Source organism: Peromyscus maniculatus, chromosome 1 (genome assembly GCF_049852395.1).
Source record: "Peromyscus maniculatus bairdii isolate BWxNUB_F1_BW_parent chromosome 1, HU_Pman_BW_mat_3.1, whole genome shotgun sequence".
NCBI classification, from domain to species: domain Eukaryota; kingdom Metazoa; phylum Chordata; class Mammalia; order Rodentia; family Cricetidae; genus Peromyscus; species Peromyscus maniculatus.
In genome coordinates, this window is record NC_134852.1 from 182,199,100 (window position 1) to 182,226,739 (window position 27,640).

At 37.3% G+C, this 27,640-nt stretch overlaps 1 protein-coding gene across 2 annotated transcripts in view; it reads left to right on the forward strand.

Annotated features, from left to right (window-relative positions):
* Uhrf2 (ubiquitin like with PHD and ring finger domains 2) overlaps window positions 1-27,640 on the forward strand; it is an 85,247-nt gene that overhangs the window by 13,800 nt on the left and 43,807 nt on the right. The window contains exon 3 of one of the 2 annotated variants that reach the window (XM_076562130.1): window positions 18,409-18,668. The exons of the other annotated variant lie outside the window; for it this stretch is intronic. Coding sequence (XP_076418245.1) covers window positions 18,409-18,668 — 260 coding nt within the window. The remainder of the gene's footprint in view (window positions 1-18,408; window positions 18,669-27,640) is intronic. 2 annotated transcript variants of the gene reach the window in all.

Here is a 27,640-nt window from a genome sequence, read left to right on the forward strand (position 1 = left end):
GACTTTGCCATTTGGAGCCCACATGGCTTCTCTCTGGTGACTTTACTAATCGTAGCTTTCTCAGCACATGTTAACGTTGATTGCATCTTCAATACCCTGGATTCTTCACTGAGGCTTAGGTTTTACTCTTGCAGCTTTATGTATTGTTCCCTTGAGTTGCCTGCATGACTCATGCTCCTGCCACACATTAACTGACTTCCAGGCCTTCTTTTGAAATCGTGTTAGAAGCTTCTGCCACTTTTGCATTCTAGATCTCTGTAAAATCACATGGACAATGTCAATGTCAAGGTCTGACACCAACTTGAGCAGTTGCTAAGTCTCCTTTGTCGGGGCTGCAGTGGCTTGGATTGATGAATGTAGGGAAATTCTTCTCTAGGTGGCTCATCTTGGTATATGCAGGTTATCCTGGAAGTACTCTTCTACCAGAGGAAGATTTTTTAAAGAAATTAAAATGGTGATATCCATTTAATCTTCAATGGGTGAAGTATGACCAATTATTAACCTACCTTTAAAACATCTCTTCTATTGTCCAAGTATTTGGCTCCTTTTTAATGACACTAATCTAGCTATTCAGAAACAATGAATAAGCAGGCTTTTTCTGACCAAACTGTAGATTTTCTCAAACTTTTTTGCTCTAGTCAGTCTCCCTGAAAATTCAGCTTTCCACAGGGACTAGAGAGAAGGCTCAGTGGTTTGAGAGCACTTGCTTTTGCCGAGGACCTAGAGTCTGTTCTCAGTACCCATATGACAGCTTCTGGCATCTGTAGCTCCAGTTTCAGGGAATCTAGCTCTTTCTTCTGGCCTCCCATGAACACCAGGCATGCACACTGTGTGCTTGCATGCATGCAAAACACCCATACACATAAAATAAAAATAGATATTTTAAAACGTTCAGCTTTCTACAAGTCTTAGGTCATGGACATGTGTGTGAGAGGTGCGAGTCTAGTCTGCATAGTAGGCATCACTTCTGGTTTTCTAAGCTTATTCTAGAATTGCCCATTAAGTTGAGCCTACAGCATTTTAAAGCTTCTCTAGTTGGTGTCTCCAAACTTCCAAATCTCTCCCACAAACCAGTTTCAAAGGCTTAGAGTGTAGTCACATCAGTGAGCCCAAAAATTATCTGGTATGAGAGAAACAAGACACACATTCTGTAATGAATTTGAGACTAAAGAAAGTAGAAGTTTTTAATATACCATTCAGCAGAAAGAGACACCAGCATAGAGAAAAGCTAGTTCTGAAATGGATGTGCTGTGGGATGTCTTTCTGTATGCTGTGAATATGTGTTGCTCTCATTGGTCAGTAAATAAAGCTGTTTTGACCTATGACAAAAAGGCTTACAGCCAGGTGGGAAATCTAAGAATGATAGAGAAGAAAGGCAGAGTCAGAGAAGAAATGATCCAGCCACCCAAGAAAGAAGATGTCAAAGTACTGATAAACCACAAAGCCACGTGGCAAGACATAGATTAATAAGAATGGGTTGAATTAAGAAAGAGCTAGCTAATATAAGCAGGAGCCATAGACCATACCGTTTCTAATTAATATAAGCCTCTGTAATTATTTTATAAGTGTCCGCAGGTGGAAGAGATTTATCCAGACCCCTGGGTGGGACTGGAGAAACTTCTGGTTGTATGAATGGCCATGCTGATTTGGCACTAGACAGAGTTTGCCTTAGGGTTTCTGTTGCCGTGAAGAGACACCATGTTAAAATGTTAAAAGAAAACATTTAATTGGGTCTGGCTTACAGTTCAGTTTTAGTCCATTGTCATCATGGCAGGGAGAATGGTGGCGTGCAGGCAGACATAGTGCTGAAGAAGAAACAGAAAGTTCTACATGTGGATCACCAGGCAACAGGAAGAGAGAATGAGCCACTGGGCCTGGCTTAAGCTGAAAACTCAAAGCCCACCCCGTGTAACACACTTGCTTCAACAAGGCCAGACCTACTCCAACAAGGCCATATCTCCAATAATGTCACTCCCAATGAGTCTGTGGGGGCCATTTTCATTCAAACCACCACAGGGTTTATTTTTTTTAATTATCTATTGTTAAAAAACAAACAAACAAACAAAAAAAAAACCCTGCTCTCCTTTCCCAAAAGGTTGGTACTCCAGAGGGTTAGAATCTTTACATTCCTCTAGCATTAGCCAAGTAAACCCCTTCCCAAATTCTCTATCCCATTGGTTCAGGATGTGAAGTCATATTGAATATTCATTCTCAACCTGGGGCTTGAGATTGTCCCCTTTACTGACGATGGACTCAGTCGTAGCAGACTGCCTTCAATTTTCCAGCTTATAGAGTTCTAAGACAAGCACACACTAGTTTCCAGCTAGGGAGAGAAGGGCATAGTGTCTCCTGCTTATCTGTAACTCTTTGATGGATTCTGAGCCCACTTAACTCTGAAATGGATTGGAATTATTTACTTACTATGTAGTACCATATTGTATTAGTTATTTTTCATTGCTCTGACCAAAGTACTTTAGAGAACAATTTAATAAAGAAAAGGATTTAGAATTTGATAAGTTTTAGAAGGTTGGGCCTATGCCTGCTTGACCCCACAAGCTTGATCAGCCATTGTGGCTGTAGGAATCCTTGGTGGAAGAGATTCTTTATCTCTGATGGACAGGAGCCAGAGTATGGGGATCATTGTAGTCGGACTTTCCTTTGGGCCACCAGCTCACAAATAACAACATGGAGACTCATTGTTAATTGTGAAATGTGGACTATTCCTTCACATTGTGTGGACATATGTTGTTATGATTGGTTTCATAAAGAAGCTGATTGGCCAGTAGCTGGACAGGATAAGGTTAGGCCAGAGAACTAGACTAAGGACACTGGGAAGAAGAAGGGTGGAGTCTTGGGAGTCATCAGCCAGATACAGGAAGCAGGATGAGTACAAAATGAGGTAACAAGCCATGAGCCACATGGTAGAACTTAGATAAGAAATATAGGTTAATTTAAGTTGTAAGAGCTAGTTAGTAATGAGCCTGAGCTATTAGCCGAGCATTTATAATTAATATTGAGTCTCCTTGTGGGTTATTTGGGAACTGGTGGGTGGGAAAGAAAAGTCTGCCTACAATGAAAGCTTGGGCTTAGTTTATTAGGTTTTTCCCCAGCTAGCTATTATAACTTAACCTGTTTCTATTAATCGATGTTCTACCACATGACTCAGTGACTTCTCTTCTGTACCATTATGTCTGACTTCTCCAATGTCTTGCTGGTGTCTTTCATGCACCTAGATTGATCCCAAGTTCCTCTCTTGTCCAGAAATCCAACCTATTTTCTCCTGCCTAGCTATTGGCCATTCAGCTCTTCATTAAACCAGTTAGAGTCACATATCTTCACACAGTGTACATATCTTCACACAGTGTAAATTAATATTCTGTAGCATTCCCCCTTTTTGTCTAAATAAAAAGGAAAGGTTTTATCTCTTACCAGTAAAATTATATATAATAAGAAAAATTATCAGGTAAGAATTACATTCACAATTTCCAGTCCATTTGTATTTGACAATTTTGGAGAAAATACTCGGTTTAATCTATCCTATCTTGGTGAGTCCAAAGTGTTGTACTTAAACCACTTTCTCTCATAACTTGTATTATCATCGTAAAAAGATCTTTTTAGACCTTGTAACATCTTAGATAACAACTTAAGCTTTTATGTTTCTTAACCTTATTAACTTTACACCTACTTTTGTGATTTTTTTTCTGAATTTGGTAACAAGGAAAACAACTATAACTATCTAGTCTTTAACCCCATCAGAGACCTAAGAATGATATAGTATTACCTGGGTAAACAGGAAGTGCAGAGTAAACAACTTCCCAAATTATAGAAATGACAAAGATAGCTGGCTGCCTGGACAGTCACCCAAGGTGCCTTTGCAACATTGGGGCATCTGTCTTCAGCCTACAGGCCTGGAGGCAAGGGCAATTTCTTGCCCAATAGCTAGCTTTGCCACATAGAAAGCAAATTTTATATGGAGATTCTTTGATATCTATCATCCTCTACTGAAGTAGATTTGTGTTGCTAGGAACAGATGAGTCTCACTATCATGAAAAGCCTTATGTTATTAAAACATCTTAAATGATTATTCTGTAGGTGTCTGAAGTGTTTGAAGACCATCTATTTAAAATATATCTCTGTTTAATCTTGAAAACACACCTAACATGACTACAAGTTTGTTAAAGATAACTAACTACTAACCTGCATTTCTTAATTATCCTAAACAGTTTGTAATAATAGCTTTTAAGGACTAGAACTTTACATTACGTTTTTAAATGAGCAGCATAGGCACAATACCTTAAACAAGAATAGAAACATATATACAGTATGTTATAACAAAAATAACCTTAAATTGGTATCGATATACAAAAACCCATACCAGTGTAAAATATTTGAGACTAGTAGTTGCATTTTAGTCTAAAAGTAGATTCAGTAATCTAGCATTTTATCCTATCATTCCCATATCCCTCCTTTTCTTTTCAGAAAGAGATCCCTGAATTTAACCTACTTTTTTTTAGTTTTTTTTTCCCTGACCATTACCAATAACAACTTGAAATTAGCCCCCCCAAACGATGATAAACATCATAACCCAATGAATGACCAAAGACCACCTTCCCCACCTCTTGGGAATGTGGGTATTGTGTTCTTAAAATGACTTCCTGTTGTCTGGAGGTGAATGCATCTTTAGGGAACCCTGAGAAAATTGAGATAATGGTCAGGTCCTGGGAGAGCTAGCTATATTATTTTTTGTTTAGTCTCTGTGTGATGGGAACGTGCAGAGCTTATTTGAAGTCCTAGTCTATGAGGCTGGACCATCTCAGCTAGAAGCTTTGAAGTTGTTCTGGATGCAGAATTTTGACAAAACTGCAACAGAGGCATTCTTAGAGGCTAGATCACCTGGGCTACTTGTCTTCATTGGTGTCTGGTCCTTTTGTTCTAAAAACACACACTTTAAAGGTAACTCACATCTGCATTAACACAAGTATGGGATATGCGGTATGCATAAATCAGGTAGAGATGTTTTTTGTTCTGTTTGAGTGGTTAAAAGGCATCTGTCAACTTTATGAGTTTGTTTGGACTGTATACCCAAACTGTCTTGAGGACTCTGTAGCCAACAAGATTTATCATGTCTCATGCAGTCTCCAAGTTGTTCCCATGTTGAGGGATCAACATGTATGTTACTTGTCTTGTAGTTTTTCTTGTTTTTTTTTTTGCTTCATGTTTGCAACCAAGATTTTCAGGAGGTCTCCCCCAATCAAATCGGATCTTTACTAAATTGGAAGAAATCCATAGCTTTTGAAAAAAAAAAAAGGCATAACCTTTCCCTCGATGCAACATATTTCCTGACTTCCATTCTGAAATTAAGACATTCTTAAAATACATTGGTTTAATTTTGCATTCTGCCCCCGCCAAACAATCCATTGTCTCAGTAGCATTTGCCCTTCACTTATCAACATTCAAAAATTTAAAGTCAGCAAAGTAACATACAGGATCTAGTTGCTCTGCATATTTCCCACCCTTATGTGGCTTTTTAAAAACAGCATATGTTACTTTACTCTTTCTTTAGAGATTTTATTATTTTTAAAGTATTTATTTAGTTTATGACTGTCTATATCCATTGTTTGTTTTTCTTTCTTCAGCACCTATGTACATTTCCAAAGCACATTGTAAACTGTTCAGAGGTTTTCTCAGCCTGGACTTTTTTTTCCCTCTCTCTGTGTGTTTACCCAGTACCTCAATTCTCCGCTTAGCACATTGTGCTGGTGGCTGGCTCCACTCCCTTTGTGCCTCTGTATTCTGGAAGCCCCAAGCCTAACCTAAGAGACCATGGTCACCAGATGTTTGGAACTTTTTTCTCAGCTTTCTCAGGCCCTACGTGGATTTACTTTCTGCGTGTTGGACCCCAAATGTAGTTGGACTTTCCTTTCACAAATAACAATACGGAGATTTATTGAGACTTGTTAATTATGAAAGTTTGGCCATTATTAGTTATGAAAGTTAGGCTTTTTTCCAACTAGCTCTTAAAACTTAAATTAACCTGTCTCTATTGATCTATGTTCTGCCATATGGCTTGACTACCTCTCCTCTGTACTGTATGCCCAACTTCTTCAGTGTCTCACTGGCATCTCTGGCACACCTAGGTTCATCCTGAGTTCATCTCTTTGCCTGGAAGTCCCACTTATTCTCTCTTGCATAGCTATTGGCCATTCAGCTCTTTATTTATTAAACCAATCACAGTGACACATCTTCACACAGTATGAACAGATACTTCGCAACAGACAAGGTATAATGCTCTGAGGTACATCCTAAGTGACCTGCTTCCTTCAACTAAAGTTCACAGACTACCTCCCAAAGTAGTGCTATCACTTTGGGACTGACTAAGCATTTAATACATGGGTCTTTTGGGGTTATTTCATATTCAGACCATAATAGTCATGTAGCTCAGGACATAGCAGTTTTAGGTTTATAGTAAAATAACAAAGATTGTACAGACAGTTCCCATATACTATACACACAGTCCATCCTGTTACATCTTATATCCGTATGATACATGTGTTATAATAAATGAACCATATTTCTTTAGGTTTTGCTTAATATCTTTTTTTCTATTCCAGTCTCCCACCCAGGATATGGCATCTTACCTCCTCAGGCTCTTGGCTGTGACACTTTCCTAGACTTCCTAATTTATTTATGTATTTATTTTGAGACAGGGTCTGTCTGTGTACCCTTTGTTGACATGGAACTCAAAGAGATCCATATTACTTTGGAAGCTGTAAGGGTTGCTCAAGAAGTTTTTGTAATTTGTCTCTTTCAGGACGTTATTTTTCTCATCAATGGACTAGATTTGTTTTTAGACAAAGATTACAGAAGTGTAAAGTGCTATCTTCATCATATCTCATTTAGGGCTGGCAATATTAACATGCTGTTAAATATAATTTGGGTTTTGCATCAGGAGTTTAATTTTGCTAATACTGTTAATGTAAATCACCTGGCTGAGTTACTGTTTCTCAAGTTTTTCCATTGTTAATTTCTCTGTCCCCTCTTTTTCATACTGAACTCTTTGAGAGGGAGTCACTGTGTATAGCTTATGTTGAAGACAGAGGGAGTTGTGTATTTCATTTCCTTGAGGACAGAGTATAAAGAAGAAAAAAAAGAATTTATCAACATGGGAGATTTGTCTTTTCTCACCTATTTATATTTTGGTCATTTTTTAAAACATGGCCCTTGTGTCTCCTTATTATACTGTTATTGTGAGGTTTCTTTCTGTTTTTTGGTACTGTAAGATGTTTCAGAGTCACCTTGTGTATTTCCTGTAACAAGACATTCTCCAAGAGGCACTGGTTTGTCTTCTTTCTTTTTCCTTCCTCCTCCTCCTCCTCCTCCCCAGAGTGTACATGTGTTTATGTGGGTTTGTATGTACATGTGTGTATATGTACATACGTACATTTGTGTATTGAGGCCAGAAGTCAGTGTTGGGTATATTTCTCATTACTTTCAACCTTATTTTGTAAGACAGGGTCTCTCACTAAGTCTAGAGCCCAGTGGTCGAGTAGGCTGGCTGGTGGCAAGCATGCACAATCTACCTGTTCCTGCCCCATGCCAAGCACTGGAGTTACAAGTGCCTGCCACCATGCCCAGCTAATCTTATGAAATTCTTAAGTAGAATAGTGCTCCAATATTAAATAAATACACTTGCCATAATCTAAATTTACATGTGTAGTGGTAGTTGGAAACAAACTACTTAAAAAAAGGTTAGGGAAAAGTTGCCTAGTCAAAATTATAATAAATTTTTAAATAATCATTTTAAAAGTATTTTTTAATTATGTGTTTTTTATTATGTATGTGCAAGCAAGCAGGCATACATGTATGTAGGCTATAGATTGAGGTAGGGTATCTTCTTTAGTAACTATCAACCTTGCTTTTTTGACTCACTGAACTTGAAGCCCACTGATCCAGCCAGACTCGCTGGATCTAGGGATTCATTTGTTTCTGTGCTCTCTCCCGGCACTTCCCTACCTGTGCTGGGGTTACAGGCATGCACCACTATGCGTGGCTTTTTATAAGGGCTTTAGGGATCAAAACTTGGTTTCTCATGCTTGTACAGCAACTACTTTACTATTGAGCCAATTTCTCAGTCCCTGTAGGTGTACTTGTTGTTCCTTGTTCCTGGGTTATCAAAAGACTTGAACTGAGCAAGGAAATTTTAAAAAAGAATATTTTGTATATGTATATATTCACACATACTGATTTATATAGATATATATCTGAATACATGTCACTATTGAAGTCTGCATTAAACTTTAATTATTACCTTTTACCTTTTTAAAAAAGAATTTTTATTTCTATTTTATGAATATGAATGTTTTCTTGCATGTACTTATGTGTGCCATGTGCATGCAATGTCCACTGAGGCCAGAAGACAGCATCAGAAACCCTGGAACTGGAATTACAGACTGTTATAAGCTGTCCTTTGTGTATTGAAAACGAGAACTGGATCCTCTACAAGCACAGGAGTGCTCTTAACTGCTGAATTGTTTCTTCAGCCCCCCTTCTTAACCTTTTTTTCCCCCATAGAGGGGTGGACTGGTTGAGACACCATTATAGGCTTTTTTTGTTCAGTTGTTTTTCAGTTGTGTAAAAACAGTTTATAGTTGAAGCTGGTCTTAAAATCCAGATCCTCCTTCCTCTCCCTCCTGAATGCTGGTGTTACAGATGCACATCATCACACTTGGTCAGAAGCTGCTGCTTTTCAAGGCAGTGAAGAAACAAACTTATTTTCATAGAAGAAACAGTAATCATTTATGTACTTAACAGTTCTTTTGTTCTAGCAGACTTCTGTTCCTCTTTTCCAGATTACCGGAGAAGAGCTTCATAAGAAACAAGTTTTCTTGGCAGGTTTCTCCTCTTACTTTCCATGTTAATGCTTTGACTGTCAACTAGTTTGATGGTTTTGAGATAGTCTTCACTATTTGGTCTAGGTTGGCCCTGAACTTGCAAACCTTTTGCCTTAGCACGCTCAAGTTTGGTGTTACAGGCTCTTTGTACCATTGTCTGGCTTTATTTAATGGTTCATATATTTTATGTTAATACATAATACAGCTCCTAAGTATCTTAACTTTGTTACTACATGGTCTGGCCATTTGGAGCAAAAAGATTTCACTGTCAAAGCTCATTTCAAATTCTACTTAAATTGTTCATTAGCTGTATTAACTTTTGCATGGCAATTTACTCTAGTTTTTCCATTTAGGAACAATGTGGACCTAACATTTAACTCTAAAAAGGCTACTGTGGTATTCATACTATTAATATTATAAAATTGCATTTAATTAGCTTTATTGATTGCAGAAGCTAATGAGTTTGTTTTCCTTTTCAGTTTAAAATGGAATTACTATTAAGAATTGTTGAAATTTTGTCTAATGCTTTAGAAGTGCTTATTTCTGGATAGTTCATTTAATCCATGAATATTTGTATATTTAGTACACATTTGTTTAGGTATTAGGGACAGAGAAGTAGACATGATATTTTGCTCTACCTCCTGAGAATTTAATTGTTAATTTTTGTAGGTAAACTGAAAATATTTTTAAATGCTACTACTTGGGACTAGAAGGGTGGCTTAGCAGTTAAGAGTACTTGCTAATTTTGCAGAGGACCTGGGTTTGGTTCCCAGCTCCTACTTGGTGGCTCACAGCCATCTGTAACTCCATTCCAGGAGGTTCTGACACACTTTTCTGGTCTTTGTGAGAACTGTATGCACATGGTGCACATAAAGACAAACAGGCAAAGCACTCATACATACAAAAGTACACTTGGGGAAAAAGCTATTACTTTTTTATTGTTTCTGAATTTCTTTTATTTAATGAAATTTTGATGAGTTAGGAAAGTACCTGGGCATGGTGGCCTTCACTTTTAATCCCAGAGGTAGAGGCAGATGGATTTCTGTGAGCACAGCATAAGGTTGAACTGGTCTACATAAGGAGTTTCTGGCTAGCCAGGGTTATGTAGTGTGAGACCCTGTCTTCAAAAACAAATAAACAATTCAGAAGCTTCCCATAATCTTGAATATGTGTGTGTGTGGGGGGTCTATATCATTTTCTTTTGTAAGAATTTTTTTTAAGGGGAAGAGGGTGACAGTGCTAGGAATATAACCTAATACCTTGCAGATTTTTAGGTTCCCTCTTTTCAGTGTACAGCTCTCTATAATTAAAAGTGCTTTGTGGCTTTCCCCCTCTTCCTTTTGACTTAGATATTGTTTGGACAAGAGGAGCAGGTGAATTTTCAAACTAATTTTAAAGCTGGCATAAAGTTTTCATTACTCAGCATCATTATTTCATTGCCTTATTTGCTAACCTTGAGTAATACATGATCAGCCTTTCAGTTTGCTGCATGTTGCTGTGAGGAGCTAGTTATTACCAATCCTTTTTGAAGAACCTGGAGCTGTTTGGGTAGGAGCGAGGATTATCCATTCCCGTTTTTCATTGTACATGTGTCGAATCACTGAAACTAGGTTATGAATAAATTTATTTTCTGAAACATGGTGGGTCTTTGATACTTGAGTTGGTTAATTTATTTTGATTTGTGAATAAAAGAAGTTTCTATGATTCAAGTATCTTTCTATCTTTGAAATAGTTGTCATCCAGTCCAAATGATGTGTCTAAAATGCTAAACACTTAAATTTAGCTGAATGTCTAGTAATTAATTTTTTGCATGTCATTTTGTTCACTGGGAAATAGAGAAAAAAGGGAAATGATAAATAATCTATGTAAAGGTGTTGATGTTTTAGTATATTCTGCCTCCATTTTTCTATAGTACAATGTAGTTATGAAGTTTAATAGTAACATGCAAACAGTTTAATGAAATACTATAAAGTAAATATTTCTAATTATACACGCACACACACACACACACACATATACTTGTATATCTGTGTTTGAAGTAAGATAACTTGAGTCCTTGGGAAGAACAGTGAGTTCTCTTCTGAGCCCTCCTTCTCAACCCTAATGCCATATTCTTTTCTTGAATCTGTTACCCAAACATCTATCGTAGTCTTTTCTGTGGTCTTTATACAATTTTTAACAGCTTACTAACATAGAACCTGTTTATGCAATCCTAATTTAGCTGTTCTGAGTTTTATGTAAATGGAAGCATATTGCATTTTTAAAATTTGTATTTTCAATTAAATATTATGAGAAAGTCATGTTTAGAGTTGGAAAAACCCATGTTCCCAACTTTACTATTTTTTAGCTATATGTTTTTAGCTATATGTTACACCGGATGTATGTGTATGTTCATGTGCCTAAGTGCAGGTGCCATGGCACATGTGTGAAGGTCGGAGAACAGCCTCAGGTGTTGGGCTTTCTTTTCTGCCTTTGAGACAGTCTTCTTGCTGTTCACTGTTGCATACTTCAGGCTGGCAGGCTCACAAGCTTCTGGGAGTTCCCTTGTCTCTGTTTCCCATCTTACCATAGGAACGCTGGGATTACAGCTCTGTGCTACTGTGACCAGCTTTTATATGGGTTGCTGATATTCAAGCTCAGGTCCTCATGCTGGTCTCACAGGTACTTTACTCATTGAGGCATATCCCTGGCCCTTCACTCTATGTCTTTTGAGGATAAATGTGTTTCATGTCTACACTTTATTGTAAAAACAGGAATGATTTCTTTCATATTATAATTATTAAAGGAAGTAATTATATAATCAAAAACTGCTAATGTTTACTGAACAGATGATGGAAAATAAGATTGCCGAGTTTTAATGAATCAGTTTTATATGCTGATGCTTAGTGAAAAAAGACAGTTGTTCAATCTGTGCACATTATATACCTACTGGATTGGATTTTCTCAAATGCATTGATAGGTATGTTCTAAAACTTCAAAAGTATGAGACTGGGACAAAATAACTTTTTTGAGATTATACCTTTGAAAGATGTGAATGCTGATTTATCTGCAGAGCTGTGTTTTCCACAGAACAAAGAAAGTGTTTAGAAATGTATCTGGTGGTCCGAGCTACTTGGGAGGCTGACAGGATTGTAAGTTCAAGGCCAACCTGAATTTTACATCACAAGTTTCAGGCAGCCTGGACGACACAGTGAGATCGTGTTCCCCTCCATTACCCTCAAAGACAAAGAAGGAAAAAATAAAAAGAAAAGAAAACAAAACAAAGAGTTAGGCCTGGTGGTCAAATCTGTAGCCCTAGGTGTTCAGGAGGCTGAAGCTAGAGAATTGGAAGTTCAGTGCATGGGCACACAGTGAGGAGGTCTTTTTTTTTTTTAAATGTAATTATGCAGTTCAGTAGTACGGTACTTGCCTAGCATGTGTAGGTTCAGTGCCTAGTACCAGCGATGCATTCAGAGAAAGCATTAATCCTTCTAATACGTGCTGTTTTGTATTATCTAAGTTTTAGTTACCTTGCTTCTCATGCTTCAGTTTTTCTCTTTCTTTTAAAAAAATTAGTGGTTTTAATTAAATATCAAATATGGGTGGCTTTTTCTGTATGTGGAGATTATATATGTATGTGTATATATATATATATTTATATTCATATATGTGTATATTTGTGCTTTTGTGCTTATTTTCTATACTTTGAGACAAGATCTCAATATGTAGCCCAGGCTACCTTGCACTTTTTGTTCCTCAGTACTGACAGAACTTATATTTTAGGCACATACCATCGTCATGCAGAGTTTATACTTCGCTTTGAATGTTTTCTTTCACAAGAACGTTTATTTGTGATCCCTTTATTAACACACATACACACACTGGCTTTGATCATCTGAACAAAAAAAGTAAGTTTTGGGTTTTTTTTTTTTTTTAAGCTTTTTATGTCTTTGTCTTTCAAATTGCAAATGGACATGTATGCCTTTTTTTCTTTTTTAAACCACATGGGATTACAAGTGTGTACAACCACACTGGGTGCTTACAGCTGTATGTTTGTAAGAATTAAGACCAGCTCTTAATTTACAGGTTCATGTGAGTGACTTTTCCACTCCATCCCAAATTCTAGTTCCAAACAACTCTGTTCATTTCCTATATACAAATTTTGTGGAGTTTTTAAGTATATAAAATATTGTTCAATTTTTTTATATTTTGGCATCTGTGAAAAAACCTTACTGGCTGGGGAGAGACTCCCTTTCCTAGGACCAGAGAATTCCTTTCTTGTTTTGTGAATTCCTAGAAATAATTAATACATTGTCAGAAAGCATACCTTTCATATACAGTAGAGTCCGTATCCTAATCACCCCTCCTTTCTCTGAAACATACTTTAAGACAGCATTCTTCTGTTCTTATCATTTATGGCATGGTGTTAGACAACTAGATACCTCTCCAATAGCCTGAAGCCCATTGTGATGCATTCATACTTGCTAATCTTAGATCATTTGCCCTATCTCTTGCCTTGCTTTTTCCCAGAGTAGACATAGTAAAGGCACTGGGCTGTGATTGCTCTTAGTTTTTCCTACCTCTTGACCAAACCTGCTGCTTTGCTCTGTGGCCTTGAATTCAAATTTTTTTAAAATAACACTTAACATCTCTATTTTGCATTTTAATACTATAAATTAAAATCATGTGGCTATACTTTGAACACTTACACTCATACATTATCTTCCTCTTTTTGTCATGCTGTAGCTTCATATTTTGAAACGGGGTCTCACAATGTATCTCAGACTGGCATTGTTCTTCCTTAGCCTCTCTTGGGCTGGGGTTGCAAGAGCATGCTACCAGATGTCTCTCTTAAGTTTTGCCACTCGCTTCTCATTATTTTGGTCTTCATTCCTACTAAGTTACTTGGAAAAGTATCATGAAAGTATTCTGTTTTTATATTGATTTTGTGTTTTAATAATTTTCTGAACTGTCATCAAAACACAGACTCTGCAAGAGTTTTACTTCCTGCATGCAATTTAACCTATTTAAACTTCTCTGTAGCATGTCTACGTATTTTATAGTATATTCAAAATTTAAAAGCACTGCCAGCTACCTTTTTATATGCATTATTGTTGTAAATGGTTTGCTATGGTGAATAGGATAATAAAACTTCAGTTTCTAGCTGTAAATGTAGATTTTCTCTACTCTAATAACAATTCCTATCTTTATGAACTAATAAATTTTGTTTTAAGTTATCTAAATATTAGTTCTACCTGCTGGTTTTTAAAATACTGCTAGGCGAATTTTAGCATTTCATTTTGACTGCTTACTGATTCATGTAGTAATATAGTAGTATAATGTAGTTTATAGCCTTTTTTTTAAATTTTGGTTTTGAGACAGGCTCCTCCTGTATAACCTAGGATGGTTTTGAACTTAGGATCTTTTAGCCTAAGCTTCTAGAGTGCTAGGATTACATGTTACACTATCCCGCCCTACACTTGAGGCTAAGGGTGTATTTTTTTTTACTGCTGTTGTTTTACTGTCAACCATATACTGTATTCCCTGTTAGAATGATACAGTTGGTGCGCTAAAGGAAACACTACGTTTTGGCTTACTGTGAGTGAATACTTATTCTTACAAACTTGAGCATTGGTTATTTTTTGTTGTTGTTTTAGCTCTGTTGCTTACAAGAGACTGACTGACTTTAAATTTGTCAGTTACAATTGTGGAAGAAATAAGTCTCTTATTCATTTAATATATAAATCAATTTATGTAGTGAATAGCATGTTCCATCTTTAATTCTTTGTTATACCTAACCTACTTGACCATTAGTAGTAACGGTGGTGGTGGTGGTGGTGGTGGTGGTGGTGGTGGTGGTGGTGGTGGTGGTGGTGGTGGTGGTGGTGGTGGTTTCTCTCCCTTGGCCTCCCTCCCTCCCTCCCTCCCTCCCTCCCTCCCTCCCTCTTCTCCTTAAAGCTTCATTCTTAGGTTGTATTAAACCTTGTCTTTCAAACTATTTCATTGCTCCTGTATTCACTTTGCATTTTGCCTTTGGTTGAATATTGCACCAAGATGCAAATTACTGTTTGACTTACTTGTACTTTCTCCTTTTTATGTCAGCTTGGTGATTTGAAATTTAAGTGTGTGTGTGTGTGTGTGTGTGTGTGTGTGTGTGTGTGTGTGTGTGTATGTTTTTGAGCTTATCACTTAACCTTTGAAATTTATATTTACGTACTTTGTCAGGTTTAACAAGTTGCTTAGTATTATGGTGAAACCCACACTGTATTTCAGGGTCAAGATGCTTCAAATATCTGGATTTACATCTTGTTAGCTTTTGCCTACAACAAGCTAATGATGCCTTTGTTTCTCCATAAAGTCATAATTGATATGCTCATTATGATTAGGCAGACCTAAGTAAAAAACATTACATATTATCTGACACGTGTGGATATAAGTAATCATAGTAATAATAATATTTTGCATTTTTGAGACAGTGTTTCTCTGTGTAGCTTTGGAGCCTGTCCTGGAACTTGCTTTGTAGACCAGGCTGGCCTCGAACTCATAAAGATCCGCCTGCTGGGATTAGAGGTGTTCACCACCACACCCAGCAGGTATAAATTTTTTAAGACCATACTTTCCAAGCTATACCATCTGTGTTCTAGTTTGCTTTCTGTTGCTGTGATAAAACATTGATCAAAGCAACTTGGAGAGGACAGAACTGATTTGACTTACACTTCCAGGTCACAGTCTGTTATTGAGGAAAGTTGGGACAAGAACTCAAACAGGAACTGAAGCAAAAACCATGGGAAAAGGCCACTTAGACTTACTTCTAGCTTTTTCTCTGTTAGCTTTCTTTCTTTCTTTTTTTAAAAATTGATTCTCTCATGTTACATTCCAATTGCAGTTCCCCTCCCTCTCCTCCCAGTCCCACCCCATCCCCCATCTCCTCCCCCTTTTGTGTCCTTAACCCCTCTGGCTCCTATAATCCTTCCTTCCCCTTTTCCCCAGGATTTCTCTGAGCTCTACCTAGTGTTTGGCTGTGGGTCTCTGGATCTGCTCCCATAAGTTGCTGGATGAAGCCCCTGTGATGATGATTGGGCTAATCACTGATCTATGAATATAGCAGAACATAATTAGAAATCATTTCATTGACACATCTATTCATTCATTCATTCATTCATTCATTGCCGGTTATGTTTGGTCCTATCCTAGGACTCTGGGTTTTCCAGCTTCTGGTTCCTGGCTCTACAGGCGGTGTCAGGGGTGGGCTGCTGCTTCTTATGGCATGAGTCTCAAGCTTGACCAGTCACTGGTTGGCCACTCTCAGAATCTCTGCACTACCCTTCTTACCCCAGCACATCTTGCAGGCTGGACAAATTGTAGGTCAGAGGTTTTGTAGCTGGGTTGGTGTCCCAGTCTCTCCACTGGAAGTCCCTCCACTATAAATCATCCTCATAGATTCCTGGGAGTTCCCATTGCACTAGGTTTCTACCTCACCCCGAAATGCCCTCCAAGTCCCATCTTCTCCCTCTATCCTCCCCAACCTGATCTCTCCTATTCCTGTCCCCAGTCCACCCAAAATATCTATTCTAATTTCCCCTTCCCACAGAGATGTATGTGTTCTCCTTCTGAGCCCTCCTTGTTACTTACCTTCTTCGGGTTTGTGGATTGTTCTGCTAGCTTCTTTACATATCCTAGACCCACCTGTCTAGAGATAGTGCCTCCCACAGTAGGCTGGGCCTTCCTACATCACTCATCAATCAACATTTCCATAGGCCAATCTGATTGAAGCAATTTTTGCATCAAGTTTCTCTCTTCCCAGGTGACTTTAGGTTGTGTCAAGCTGAAAATAAAAATTAGGCAGCACTATCTGTTAGAATTATATTAAGTAGTCTCTTTTGCTTCAAGGGAAAGCTAGATTGATGAGATGATGATCATGTATTGGCGATTTCAGATTTTCTTTGTAAGGACTGTAACAAAGCAAAGCTCAAGAGATTTCTCTCCTTTTACCTGAAAAAAACAACAACAGCAAAAAAAAAAAAAAAAAAAATCCTCTGCCACTTACCAATGTCCTCACATTTTAAAAATATTTTGTTTGCTTGTTTTCAGAACATCCACAGTTTCCCCTCCCTCCACTCCTCCCAGTTTCTTCCCCCCCCCTTCCCCTACAGATCCACTCCTCTGTTTCCTTCAGAAAAAAGCAGGCTTCCTAGGGATATCCACTGAACATGACATATTAAGATACAGGCACATACATACCCTCATAACAACGCAACTCAGTAGGAGGAAAAGGGTACCAAGAGCAGATGCAGATGAAAGAGTCAGTGATACCCCACTTCTACTGTTAGGAGTCCCACAAAACACCAAGCTAGCAACCATAACATATATGCAGAGGACCTAGTGCAGACCCATGTAGTCTCTGTGATTGTTGCTTCCGTCTCTAGGAGCCCTTATAAGGCCAACTTTGTTGATATCTGTGGGCCATGTTCTCCTGGTGTCCTGACCCTCTGGCTCCTACATTTCTTTCTCCCACTCTTCCACGGGTTTCCTTGAGTTCTGAGGGAATGGAGATCTCCAATTTGGGCTCTCTCTTTCTCTTGGCCTGATAATTTGGCTGTAGGTTTCTGCAACACCTGACTTCTCATAGAGACTGTAAAAACCAGAAGGATCTGAACAGATGTCCTGGAGACTGTAAGAGACTACAGATTCTGGCCCAGACAACTATAGCCAGCAAAACTTTTCAGTCACCGTAGAAGGAAAAAATAAGATATTCCATGATAAGTCCAATTTAAACTATTATCTTTCTACAAATCCAATCTAGCAGAAGGATTTTTTTTTTAAACTTGCCTCTTTGTTAATTCTGATATACATACGTTTTAATCACTGTTTTCTGTTTGTAAAAGTTGTTGGTTAGGTCTGGATCATTACTGGACATCTTATGTTTTATAATTCTCTCCTTATGTTTTAATCTTTGTTCTCAGAAGTGATAAATGGAATATTTGCCTAGTGAGTTACTAATCCATGGCAGAACTTTTTCCAATTTGTATACGTTAATTTAGCAGACTCTTGCCATTGATCTTTATGAATAATACTCTCATTTTCTATAATTTCAATTTCAAGAATAATTCTTATTTTCACTTAACTTCTTGGACTGATTGTGTGAGTTATTTTGGGGGTTATGAGAAAATTAATAGAACAAATTGATGTCTTAATAACTAAAAGTGCTGGTTCTGTAATGGCGGCGTTCTTACATGACTCCTGCGTACATAATTACTGTTTTCAAAAGTAGAGTGTAGATTTGGGCATGAAAGAATTAAAACAACTTCATCGAAGGAAATTGGGAAGAAGTTCAACTTTTATATTAGTAAATACCAACATTAAGATAGTACAATAAAATCTAAAAAGAATACCTATGATCTAATCTATAAGCATTTCAAACATGAGTAGCAACAAATATTGTTTACCATAATAACTCTCAAATAACTTGAGTTACATTAAAGTTTTTGAAGCAGTAGATGAAATTAAGCTTCATTAACTAATTTTAAACTTTTTTTAGGTAAATGAATTGGTGGATGCCAGAGATGCCGGCCTTGGTGCTTGGTTTGAAGCACATATACATAGTGTTACTAGAGCTTCTGATGGACATTCACGTGGCAAAACTCCACTGAAGAATGGCAATTCTTATAAAAGGACTAATGGAAATGTAAATCATAATTCCAAAGAGAACACAAATAAATTGGACAATGTACCCTCTACGTCTAATTCAGACTCTGTTGCTGCTGATGAAGACGTTATTTATCATATCGAGTATGATGAGTAAGTGCTCATATTATTGAGGACTTCATTCATGTTTTCATGTATAGAAGCAAAGCTTTGCATTTCAAGATTATTTTGAATAGTCTTTCTGAAGAAATTATTTAGAGGTCATGTTCAATCTTTTTGTTTCTGCTTATTTGGTGATTGTTATCCAACAAGTAAGGGCCCTTTAACTGTCTGTCATCTCTGGCTTATAAGTGACTTTGTTTTTATCATCCTACTATTGACTTATATTAGGACTTTCAGAATTCTCTTTGTCTGTTGGTTATATTTCTTATATTAGGACTTTCAGATTTCTTTGTTGGTTATATTTATATCTTAGGAAGCATTTTATAGCATATATTGTAATAGATATTAGAATGAGGCAAAAATATAGAAACTGCTTTTTATTAAGATAATCTACATACAGATTACTCACTTGAAGGAAATAATTCATTGCTTTTTAATATGTTTGTAGGGTTATGCATTACCACAAAGTTTAGAATTTTTACGTCACTCTTACCTGAAAATAAGAAATCTCATATGCATTGACAGTCATGCTCCAGTCTCCTCTAAATACAGTTATGTTCTGAAATACTATGATGGAACTTGGCCTTGAGAGCCCAGATTCTAGCACTAAGTTTTCTTATTGAAAGTTGTCGAACAAAAGTTATTATTTGGATACACTTAAATATTAAGCACACAGAAAATTCTTGCCACATACTATGAGCTCAAATCTTAGAATGAGTATGCATTTTTCTAGTACAAGTTGGTTATAAGAAAACTTAGAGGCAGCTGGAAAGATGGCCCAGAGGTAAGGAGCACTAACTGCTTTTCCAGAGGACCCAGCCTCAATTTGCACATCATCACAACAGTCTCTAACTATAGTTCCAGGACATCCAAGGTCCTCTTCTGGCCTCGGGGGGGGGGGGGGGGGAGGTCAGGAAATTATGTGGTACACAGATACACGTGGCCCAAACACCCATACACATATGATGATGATGATGATGATGATGATGATGATGGTGATAGAATTTTTAAAAAGGCAACAACTTGGCAGAAACTCCAGGATATCTGGGAGCAAAAGTAGAGACCTTTAATCTTTTGATACTTGTGGTTTTGGCTAACCTACCAATACTACTTATATCAAATGAGACCTAATACTGCCTTTAATCTAGTCCATGGTAGTAGAACCAATAGTGAGAATGCATATAAAGATATTGGCCTAGCCAGAATTGGCAATATTGGTGAATTGATGCTGGTATAGAAAGGTTCTAGAGTCAGTGAACTAATGATAAGCAGTCTCTGGATTTAATAAATACTGAGGCATAGAACATAGAGACACATTACTAAAGTAGTAGACTTATCTACTGCCAACAAGTAATGTTTAAGTCCTTGAGAGAGTTTTAAATTTTAAAAAGTTTTTGTGTGGGGGTGTTTTGCCTGTATGTATGTCTGGGCACTACTTGTGTGCCTGGTACCCAGAGGCCAGAAGAGGGCATAGGATTCTCTGGAAATGAGTTACAGATACGGAATTCTGTCACTGGTGTCTGCCCACCAATTGAGAGGACCGTTTCTTTGGTCCCAAGAGGTGGGGTTTTCATTGGGGATGGACTTGAGGAGAGGAGAGGCAGAACAGGATGCACTGGCCTTTTGGGGCCCGGAATCGTCGGTGGCAGGGTTTTTCTGCAGTAGCTTACAACCCGCCTCAGGTTTTTATCATATATTCTGTTCTTTAGTTTTATAATAAATACATGTAAAAGAAATCAGTAACCTGTGACACCCAACATTTGGCCTTGCTAAACACGCAAAAGCACGTCCACATGGACTACTGTGCACCCTTCCACCAACCCCTTTGGCCTGCTTTCCTGAGTTGGGGGAGAGGGTTCTCAGGCAGCTCAGCTGGACTTGACCTCTGCTTGTCTCAAGACCCACTTGGGACTTAGAAGTTTGAAGATGCTGCTGCCAACTCACAGGCAGCAGGCAAGAAAGTCAAGGTGCTTGTAACATAGCCATGCCCCGCGAGCCAGTTCTGCCTAGCTGGTTGACCAAATGCCCCCAACCCAGTCAGTCACCATGGGTAGGCACCAGCCTGAGGGCAGTCAGTTTATAATAGAGTGGTGAGTCAGTGCAGCTTGCCTTGGTGCCACACTTGCTCTACCTGCTGGTCAAACATTGTCACTACATCTGAATACCATTGCACAGCCCAGCATTGGCTCCACCTCCTGGTCAAAAATCATCACTACATCTGCACAACCCAATCCCGAGGAACGGAACTGGAACTGGTAAGACACTTGGGAACTTTTAAATGATAAATTGGGCTATTAAATACATAAATCAATTAAAATAAATAAATAAGAATTTTTAAAAAGAAGGTGGAAAAACTTAAAACTCCCCCATGTTAAAAATTGGGAATATAATGCAGGGAATCAAGACCCTGTTCACTGCTATGGATGGGATGCAAATAGAAAAACTTAGCTGGGATTAATACAATGTCAGTCATAATTATTTATCAGCTTGGTAATTATATTTTAACTTTAAAATGGTTTGATAACTGTGCCTTATATGATAAATTGACTGATAAGATAAGCCTTAGAAAAGGCTACTATTGATAATATACAAACTATACAAATAATTACTAAGAAAAATAAAACAATTTTTACTGATAAAAGCTTTAGAAATATTTACATTTACTAATGAAGAAAAAAGAGACTCATAACATGCAAACCTTAGAAAAACTTACTGTTCAAAATATACAAGCCTTAGAAGGTACAGGGCTACTACTGAAAATACGCAAACCTTACAAATAATTACTAAAGAGAATAATACAATTTTTATTGATAAGATAAAAATTTTAGAAATATTTACAGATAAAGAGAGCAAAAAGGTGACTGGTAATATGTAAACCTTAGAAAAATTATTCAAAAAGATACAAGCCTTAGAAAAGATTACTACTCATAATATGTGAGCCCTACAAATTACTGAAGAAAATACCATTTTGAGTGATAAGTTACAAGCTTTAGAAAAATTTATTAAAACAGATAATTAAAATACTTAAACACAGAAGAATTTAGAGGAAAACCAACCTCATCGGTACATTATGAAATTAGATTGGAGTAGCCCAAGGTGATTAGAAAACCAACTTTAATTTATCCATTTACCATTCAAGTACGACCACCAGATGATAAGTATCCCCAAGGGTATTCAGAAGTTAACTGGGATCCTATAGAAATGTTAGATTTGAAGAGATTTAAGGAAGAAATATTTCTTTATGGCATGCATTCACCTTCTGTGAAGCAGATGTTAAATTCATGGACCACTCAGAACAGAATTATTCCACGAGCCTAGAAAGATTTACTTACAGCAATATTGGAAGCTGGTCTTCAGTTACAATGGAATATCTGGTGGAGAGCTGAAGTTAGGGCAATAGAACAGCAGCAGGGTAGGTTGAGAGGTTATGAGATTTCCCAAGATCAAATCCTTGGTGAGGGCTGTTATGCTGAAGTGGAAAAACAGATTACATTTGATGATCACACCTTGGCCCTCTGCTGTACAGCAGCTTTGAATGCTTGGGACAAGATTCAAGAATCAGGAAAGAGGACTGAGCCATTTACTAAAATTATACAAGGCCCTATAGAAACTTTCACTGAATTTGCAAAGATTGACTTCAGCTGTAAATAGAATGATATCAGATCCAGAAGTTAGACGAGTATTAATTGATTCTTTGGCTTTTGAAAATGCTAATTCACAGTGCAAAAGGGTAATTGTGCCTTTAAAGGTAAGATCAGCACCCAAAGAAGAATGGATCTGACGTACAGTCACTATTGAATCTCATAGCCATGATGATACTTGGATAGGAGAGGTAATTTCTAGTCTTGAAGAAAAATCAAAATGTCAGCTGTTTTAATTGTGGTAAACAAGGTCTAAAAAGGGACTGTAGGCAGGGAGTTCCTAGAAACCGTATTTTTTCTAGAGATAACCCAAACAGAAGGCCACAGCCTTCAGAGTATGCAGTAGGTGTGGCAAAGGCTGACCTTTAACCGATGAATGCAGATGAACAAGTGACCAACCCTTTGCCATTGGGAAATGCCTCGTGGGGGACCTCTTGCATGCCCCCATATCAAATTTGGTTCAGTCATTTCCTGTCTCCACGGGGGAACTCCTCCACAGAGCAATTAAAGGACCTAATGCCTACTGTAAAAAAACAAAAACAAAAACATACTGCTCTGGATGACAGAACAGCTTTAGAAGATAAAAATTTCAGGGGAAACCATAAAACAAATGTTTTGGCAAACTTCTATAAACAGTCAAAGACCAAAGTTAACAATACAGATAAAGGCATTAAAATCGATGGTAGACACAGAGGCAGATGTAACTATAATCGCACGAAATTCTTGGCACCCAGTTGGACTTTTCAGGAGGTAAACGCTTCTAGGTATTGGAACTTTATCTTAGGTGAGACAAAGCACAAGATGGGTCGGATGCATAGGACCTGAAGGACAGAGAGGAAGGTGAAAACCATATGTGTCCAACATAACTGTGAACTTATGGGGACATGAGTTATCACAGTAGTGGGAAACACATCAACGTTCCTCCAATCTCAGAAACAAACTATAAAAGAGAGAATACTTCAGGGAGAAGTATTTAAAGGTATTCTTTAGAGCAGCCACAGACTGTTCAGGTTGTACATAAACAGGACACAACAGCTGGTGATCGAAGGTGCCAAAAGCCCTGCCTTTAAAATGGCTATTTTAATAAACTTCTCTGGGTGGAACAATAGTCTTTGACATCAGAAAAGTTGCAGGCATTAGAACATCTGGTATAGGAGCAACTAAGTGCTCAACATATTGAAGAATCAACCAGTCCTTGGAATTCTCCTATATTTGTCATTAAAAAGAAATCTGGAAAATGGAGAATGTTGACATACTTGAGAGCCATAAATAAAGTAATTCAACTGATAGGCTCTCTACAACCTGGAATTCCCTTGCTTTCTCTATTACTTAAAGCATGGTTTATTATAGTGATTGATTTAAAAGACTGTTTCTTTACTATACCTTTACAAAAACAGGACAGAAAAATTTACCTTCGTGTTGTCTACTTAAAATAATTCACAGCCTGTTAAAAGGTATCAGTGGAAAATTTTCCCACAAGGGATGTTGAATAGCCCTACCTTGTGCCAATATTTTGTACAATTTCCATTCGAAATAATTTGTGAACAGTTTCCTCAATCTTTAACTTACCATTATATTGATGATATTTTACTAGCTGTTTCAAACATAGATACCTTAGAAGAAATGTTTAAGGAAGTTAAGAAAATATTGCCTTACTGGAGATTTGCAAATTGCGCCTGAAAAAAATACAGAGGAGATTTTGTTAATTACCTAGGATATAAAATAGGCTTACAAAAAATTCAACCACAAAAAGTATAAAACAGGAAAAGTCAGTTGCGGACTCGTAATGACTTTCAAAAATTACTGGGAAACATTAAATGACTACAGCTCACAAGTGGATTAACAACCCAAGAACTAATTTATTTCAAACCTTACAAGATGGCAAGGTCTTAAATAGTCCAAGAAAACTATCAGCTGAATCTGAAAGAGAATTGGCTCTGGTATAGAAAAAAATTACAGGATGCTCATGTGGATTGCTTGTATCTGGAGCTTGATTATATCCTAGCTAGCTTTCAACTATTCTCCTATTGGGATTCTTATGTAGAGAGAAAGTAATTCTCTAGAATGGATACTTTTACCAAACAAACAGAGTGAAAAATTAAAGACTTGTTTAGTAAAGGTTTCTGAATTGATTTTAAAAGGAAAATTGAGACTTCATCAATTAATAGGAATAGACCCAGGAGAAATTGTGATACCTTTTACTAATGCTAAAATTTCCTCTTTATGGACAGAAAATGAACATTGGCAAAGATCTTAAAGTAATTTTTTTGGGAGAAATTAACAACAAATATCCCAAAAGCAAGAGACTTCAATTTATAAAAAGAACAAATTGGGTCCTTCCTCACATTGTGTGGAGAACACCAATATCTGGGTCCCCTATATTCTTCTATACTGATGCAAATAAATCAGGAAAAGCAGGTTATACATCAGAAAATTTAAGTAAAGTGGCCCTTGCGATTCTGTTCAAAAGTCAGAATTATATGCTATTCTCATGGCATTATTAGATATTTTTCAGAACCTCTTAATATAGTTACTGACTCTCAGTATGCAGAAAGTTGTTTTACATATTGAAACCATTGAACTTATTCCTGATGATTCAGAATTAACTTTGTTATTTATACAATTACAGGAAATAATCAGGAATAGGTATCATCCCATAAATATAACACATAATCAAATTCCATATAGGTCCACCAGGTCCTCTAGCACAAGGTAATGATGAGATTGATCAGCTATTAGTAGGAAATGTGCTGGAAGCCTCAAGAATTCCATAAGAAGCCCCATGTTATTAATAGCAAGCGTTTGAAATAGGAGTTTTCTACCACTTGGCAACAAGCCAAAGGAAATTATAAGGAAATGTCCTACTTGTTCTTTGTATAACCAGACTCCACTACCTGCAGGATTAACCCAAAGGGTCCTCAAAGAAATGAAATTTGGCAAATAGATGTGTTTGATTTTGCAGTTTGGAAAATTAAAATATATACACCATACCATAGATAACATATTCAGGATTTCAGTGGGCAACTGCTTTGAGTTCTGAAAAGGCTGATTCTATAATTATACATCTGTTAGAATTTATGGCCATCATGGGAATATCTGTACAAATTTAGACTGACAATGCTCCAGCATATGTCTCTAGTAAAATGAAACACTTTTTTTTTGCATATTACAACATAAAACATAGCCGGGCGGTGGTAGCGCACGCCTTTAATCCTAGCACCCGGGAGGCAGAGGAAGGTCATCTCTGTGAGTTCGAGGCCAGCCTGGTCTATAAAGTGAGTTCCAGGAAAGGCGCAAAGCTACACAGAGAAACCCTGTCTCAAAAAACCAAAATAAATAAATAAATAAAATTAAAAAAAAAAACATATTACAGATAATACCACACAATCCTACAGGACAAGCATTTATAGAATTAATCTCACTTTAAAAGATATGTTTTGTAAACAAAAAGGTGTAATAATGATCCCTAGAGACAGATTGCACAATGCTTTATTGACTTTAATTTTTTTTAATGCTAATGAAAAGGGAACAAAAGCTTCAGAGAGATATTGGATAATAGAAAAAAACCACTGAACTAATCAGCCTGTATATTGTAAAGATGTGTTGATCTCAGAATGGAAACCAGGATGTGTATTATTTTGGGGAAGAGGTTTTGCTTTTGTTTCCACAGGAGAAGAAAAGCTATGGATACCATCAAAATTGGAAAGACTCGATTCTCCTTGCTGGGGAGAGGTGCTAGTTCACAAACCAATATGATGATTCAACCTCATGAAAAGGAAAACTCACCTAATTAGGATCAGGGCAGGGTTTTGTTTTTGTCTTTCCAGGAAAATAAAAACATCCACCTGGACAAAATGAAGCATTGAATAAAGAAGAGAACCATCTGAAAAGGAATAATCTGGCCTAATGGTACAGATTATTCCTCGACATGAGACATATCAGTTCTTAGCGGTACCCACTGATCTACTTCAGTGGAAGATGATAGACATCAAAGGAACTCCATAGGGAGTTTGCTTTCTTTGTGGCAAAAGCTAGCCATTAGGGCAAAATACTGCCCTTTCCTCGACTGCTAACAGTACGCTGTCCAAACTGAACAAGCAGGACACAAAGGTAACTGCTGAACTTTGCCAAGACAGGGTAGGACAGTCCTTCAAAATTTCCTACTTCTGAAAAAACATCTGTCAGATATGCTAGGCATGTAGGCCAAAGATGGATGCCCCAATGTTGCAGAGGAACCTTAGGTGACTGTCTAGGCAGCCAGCTTTTTCTATTGTTTCTCATATTTTTTTGGAAGTCTCTTGCTTGCACTTCCTGCTTATTCAGGTAATATTAATTCCTTCTCAGGTCTTTGATGGGGTTGAAGACTAGACAGCTACAGTTCTCCCAAATCTTGGCAAAAAGTGTATTAGGTATAAAACTTCCGACTCTCAGGAGAAGACAGCTAATAGAGTAATCTCTATAAATTTGTCAATTACTTATGGACTGACATTGCAAATGTATTTCTTACTTGATAATTGTTCTTGCGTGTAGTTTCATTTTTGTTCAAGTTACTACCCTCCCTTTCTATTTGGATAATACTACTTGATAATAATTCTTATTACATATAGTTTTACTATGTTAGAGTTAGGACCTTTCCTTCTTAATTAGACAAAAAGGAGAAAATGTTACAGGAATTTTGTCACTGGTTTGCTAGCCAATTGAGAGGAGTGTTTTGGTTCAAGAGATGGGGTTTTCATTGGAGATGCATGTGACCTTGAGGAGAGGCAGAGCATAGGGTGCACTGTCCTTTTTGAGCCAGTCAGTGGTGGCGGCCCGGCCTTTTTGTAGTTGCTTGCCACCCATCTCAGGTTTTTACTTTATATTTTATTTTTTAGTTTTATAGTAAATAAACATAAAAGAAATTAGTAACAATAGACAACTACCTGTGAGCTGCAATGTGGGTGCTGGGAATTGAACCCAGATCCTCTGGAAAAGCAGCAAGTACTCAGTCATTGAGTTACCTCTCTAGCCTGGAGTTTTACCTTTTGATAACTGAAAAAATAACTTAGAATACTGCTACCTGAGATTTGATTCTGTCTAATAAATTTTCATTTGGTAGAGAGTATCGTGCAAGCATAGATAGGAATAGGACCTGGAGCTTTAACCACAAAATAAGCCAGTGTTATTCAATTTTATAATTTTAGAGGTCCTGAAAGATGGTTTAGAAATAACACTATCCCAAAATATCATAAGACCTGTGCTTTAGTTTGTTTTTAAACACAAAACATAAAAATCTTCATTTTTTAGCTGAATTTTTTAATATTGAAATTATTCTTGATTAGA